General features: G+C 38.6%; 1 protein-coding gene across 1 annotated transcript; it reads left to right on the plus strand.

The window, feature by feature from the left end:
- The first annotated feature begins 103 nt into the window (after nt 1-103).
- Nucleotides 104-3,609, plus strand: DYW1 (Pentatricopeptide repeat (PPR) superfamily protein). Its single transcript, XM_021427372.1, has 2 exons — nt 104-407; nt 3,554-3,609. The coding sequence occupies exons 1-2, from the start codon at nt 104-106 to the stop codon at nt 3,607-3,609; spliced, it is 360 nt and encodes a 119-aa protein (XP_021283047.1).
- Nucleotides 3,610-4,181: the final 572 nt, after the last annotated feature.

Below are 4,181 nucleotides of genomic sequence, written 5' to 3' on the forward strand. Positions count from 1 at the left end.
ATTGATGGGTATCAATAGGGTAAGAAAGGAACCTGGATGTAGTTGGATTGATGTCAAAAATAAGACCTTTGTGTTTACAGTGCATGATAAATCACATTCTAGGATGGATGAAATTTATGAGATGTTGGAAAAAGTGGAGGAGTTAGTGAAGGATAAAGGATATGTGCCTCAAAAACAGTATGCTGTTAATAGTGCTGACGAGTATAAAGAACAGAGCTTGTGGTATCATAGTGAGAAAATAGCTTTTGCATTTGGGTTGCTGGCAGTCCCTGCTGGTGTTCCAATTAGGATAAAGAAAAATTTAAGGACTTGTGGTGATTGTCATATGGTTATGAAGTTTGCTTCAGAAGTTTTCAAGAGAGAGATTATCGTACGGGATATCAATCGGTTTCACCATTTCAGGAATGGTTTGTGTTCCTGCAGAGACTATTGGTGATTGGTCTTGAGTAAGTTTTGTAGTTAGAAACATGGCATTGTTTAGGGTATTGAAGAGATTTTGTGTCTTCTTTCCCTCTCTTCTTGCAAGGTATTGCCATGCAATTCCTTGGAATGAAATTAAACATTTTTCAGGTTAGTTTATGAAATTTTTTGTCCCCTTCATAAGCTGTCTACAATGATGTATATGATGGGAACCTGTACAAACTACAAACATAAAATAGCGAACCATCCTTAAACCATTTGTGCTATTTGCCTATCGCTGCTAGCTCCTAAAGTTAGGGAAATGCATCACGCAGCAACCTCATTCCAAATTTTAGTATCTTGTCCAGCTCTCTATTAGCTTCCATTTTGTTTTTGTGTTTTCATCAGGTCCTAAAAAATAATTAACCCTTGATTACCCTATGCAAAACTTGTGTTACATGAGCCGCTCCGTTCTCAAATGTTGTAGCATCAACCTAGATTTGCTCGAAACGAAAGACACCCTATATTTCTCTTCCCTTTCCTCATATGAGAGTCGCCTGAAAATGAGCAATTAAGTGTGCGCACAATGAAGTCAAGGACAGCCGGTGTTCAGCTTGCCTTGAGTTGTCTTAAATCTTGTTACCCGGATGTATTGGCTTAGATAAGTGCGTTGAGCAGGTTTTTCTTTTCAGTTTTTTTTAGATCAATTCATATACTTGGCAGCTTCTTTCACTGTCTGTGTCCAATTAGAGGAAAACAGTTTTCGAGAGGAGAATCATTTACAGTTCTTAGCATGACTATGTTTTACTTTTGGGAACTTATATATCTACTGCTGGTCGCTCGAGCTACAGTTAACCCCAACTACATCAGTCTGAACTTCCCCATTTGCCAAGTTCTAACTTTCAGAAAATCCACCACCCGTAGAAACCAGGACCACGCCCACCTAATAATCAGAAGAAGCAGCACGCAAGAGAAAAACCTCTGAACTAGCCTCGTGGTCATATATACATCAATACCATGCTAGGATACATACAGATTCAAAAAGAAAGAAAGAAAGAAACATACAGGATAATAGAATTCCAGATCATGTACAAACCAATATCATAGATGCATGATGGGAGGTTTGTACTTTGCAGCAACAGATCAGAGAACTTGAGGAGAGGGAGGAAAAGTAGGAAACGGATGGGATGGGTGGAGTAGGGAAGACAAACATCTCTTTCTTTCTTTGTTTCTTTTAACAGAAACATTGAAACAATCTTTCCAGTGTTTATCTTCCCCCTCCACCCACCCCATGAGCTTCCGATAATCCCAACTCCATCTCCATGTTCTCTCCACTTTCTCATCTACCAAGCGGCCACCACACATCTTATCTTGATTACACAAACATATATAGTGTGACAAAGTCTAAACCCTAAAGCACCTTTAGCTTGTTGGTCCCCGAAGGGAGAACCCATGGGACATTGCCCATTCATTTCTTGGTTTTCTTACCGGAATAAATAATGGGGCTTGATTGACAGTATTAGCCCAAAAGGGCAATATAGATTTTGGGCCTTAAAGAAGCCGAGAAGGAGGCTCTGCCTTTTTCCTATGTCTATGGTGAAAAAGGGGAGTGGTTCAGCACTTCTGTTATAGCTGAAGAACCAGCTTCAATTAGTCTGTTTCGCTCTGGGTTCTGATGGCTGCATTCTACTCTTTGTTGCATTTTTCTTGCTAGTAAAAAGGAAGAAAGACTTACGAGTACGATGTTGTAATCTTATGACAGATCAAGTTATATGGTCATGTCTGCAGATATCAAGTTGCATATCCGCCCAGTAAAATTACCCTAGAGTGGAAACAACTGCCTATTAATGGCAAACGTGCATCAGATTATACGCTTACCGACTACCAGATATGATTAATTAATTTGTCCCTGCCATCAAAAAAGAAGAAGAAAATGGATTTGTCCTTGACCGCTGCTGTTACATCATGCCATATCAAGTTGCATCTAGCTAGCTACAGCGTGTCCATCCGATAGCTGTTCAAGGATTAAGATTTGTCCTTGCTCAGAACACAAGAGGATAATCTCATACAAAATCCGGAATAGTTAACTGCTACTATACCCTTTTTGATTGGATATTGACACACACAGCTGCTATTATAAGTGATGATTTTGAGAAAGAAAATCCAAAAACATGGTCTTGATGCTGAAGTTTCACCAAATAAAAATGTACCTGGGTCGGGAAAAAAGTACACACAGCATTAGCAACAAGGAGAACATGACAGCGACTAAGCCAAATTAGTGTACCACCAGCCTTGGCGTGGCTGATGCTCTAGTTTTTAATCTGGCTGGGTATGGGCAAACCTGCCCAGAGAACGACCGCATGCATTAACACCTCATTTAGAGCCATAAACGTATAAACGTCTGTGCATTATATCTGCAGAAATCCATTCCTGAATCTCAATATTTCTTTAATTCTAACTTCATTTCTCCGGGCCGCGGTATCAATATCATCAATCAGAGCTTGGCCTGACGCATTCTTTACTTTTGCGCGTGCTTCTTGATATTTTTAATTTACTCACTTGACTTTGAGCATTGTTATTGTTGTTGTTATCACTGCTTTTAATATTTCTATATCATCCTGATTCCTGAGCGACAAAACATCATGGGCAAACCTGATATAATTCAATGAGGTGGTCCCTTCACAGGCTTGAAAAACGTTATATTTTAGTCACATAAAAACACAAACAAACACGCTATAGCACTAATAAATGATACTAGTATTTTCTTACTAAACATATAGACTACCACTGTAATTAATCAACAGCAAAAACACAGGCTCTGAATGGCAAATTTTAGCTTTGCAGAAACTCTGAATACTGATATCAGCGATTATATAGCAAATACTCATTTCAGGGTTGCACAAATTGAGGAGAAAAGATAAAAACAGGCTGCTTGGTGTTTTTATCACGAGATCATTATCTTCTCTCCAAAAAATTAATCTGATAAGATGAGCAGCGCGCAGGCTTAAAATCTCGACACTTCAAATTTAGATCACCTTGGCTTTATGCATCTGCTAACTCTTCTTGCCAAGCCAATAAAAGATTCACAGCGTCGAAAAAGTATCTGTGCATGTTACAATAGTGCATGGTCATTGGTCTGGTCATGTGATTGCAGGACGGCAGGGAGCCAGTGACAGTGACCTGCACAAGTTGTTAGAGCATGCATTGTGAGAGAGAGAGAGAAAGAGCATGATTCATACATACTTGGGTGAAATATAACGATGGGGCAGGCTCCGCAGCCATTATGACATTAAAATATATGATCTTTATCATCCAATGAAGGGTCATGTTCTTTTATCTAAATTATCCATTGATTTTCCCACAACTTTGTATCAGAAGCTCTGATGTTTCTTTTACACCTTACCTCAAAAATATTTTTCTGTCTCCGATGAATGTACTTGCGGTTTCCAGGTTATACCCACCTACATGCTTAGGCAAAATTATTTTCTAATTTGTTTTGTCCCAAGGCTTCATTAATTCCAATAGAATCACATGGTAAATTATTATTTTAGCTTCTTATCTACCATGGATTAATTATATCAGTGGTATTATTATTTTAATGGAAACATGATGCTATCATTTACGGTCAAAGAAGAATAGTATTTTATTGTCTGTCCCAAAGAGGCATTCTAAGTGCAACAGTAGTTGGGTATACAGATTTGCTCCAAGGAGCCTAATTAAGGACAAATTTAGCTAGAATTTTTCCGATGATACCTAATGTCATGAAACGCAAAAAACTAGCA

Source organism: Theobroma umbraticum, unplaced genomic scaffold (assembly GCF_002168275.2).
Source record: "Theobroma umbraticum cultivar Fairchild unplaced genomic scaffold, ASM216827v3 scaffold_147.0, whole genome shotgun sequence".
NCBI lineage: Eukaryota > Viridiplantae > Streptophyta > Magnoliopsida > Malvales > Malvaceae > Theobroma > Theobroma umbraticum.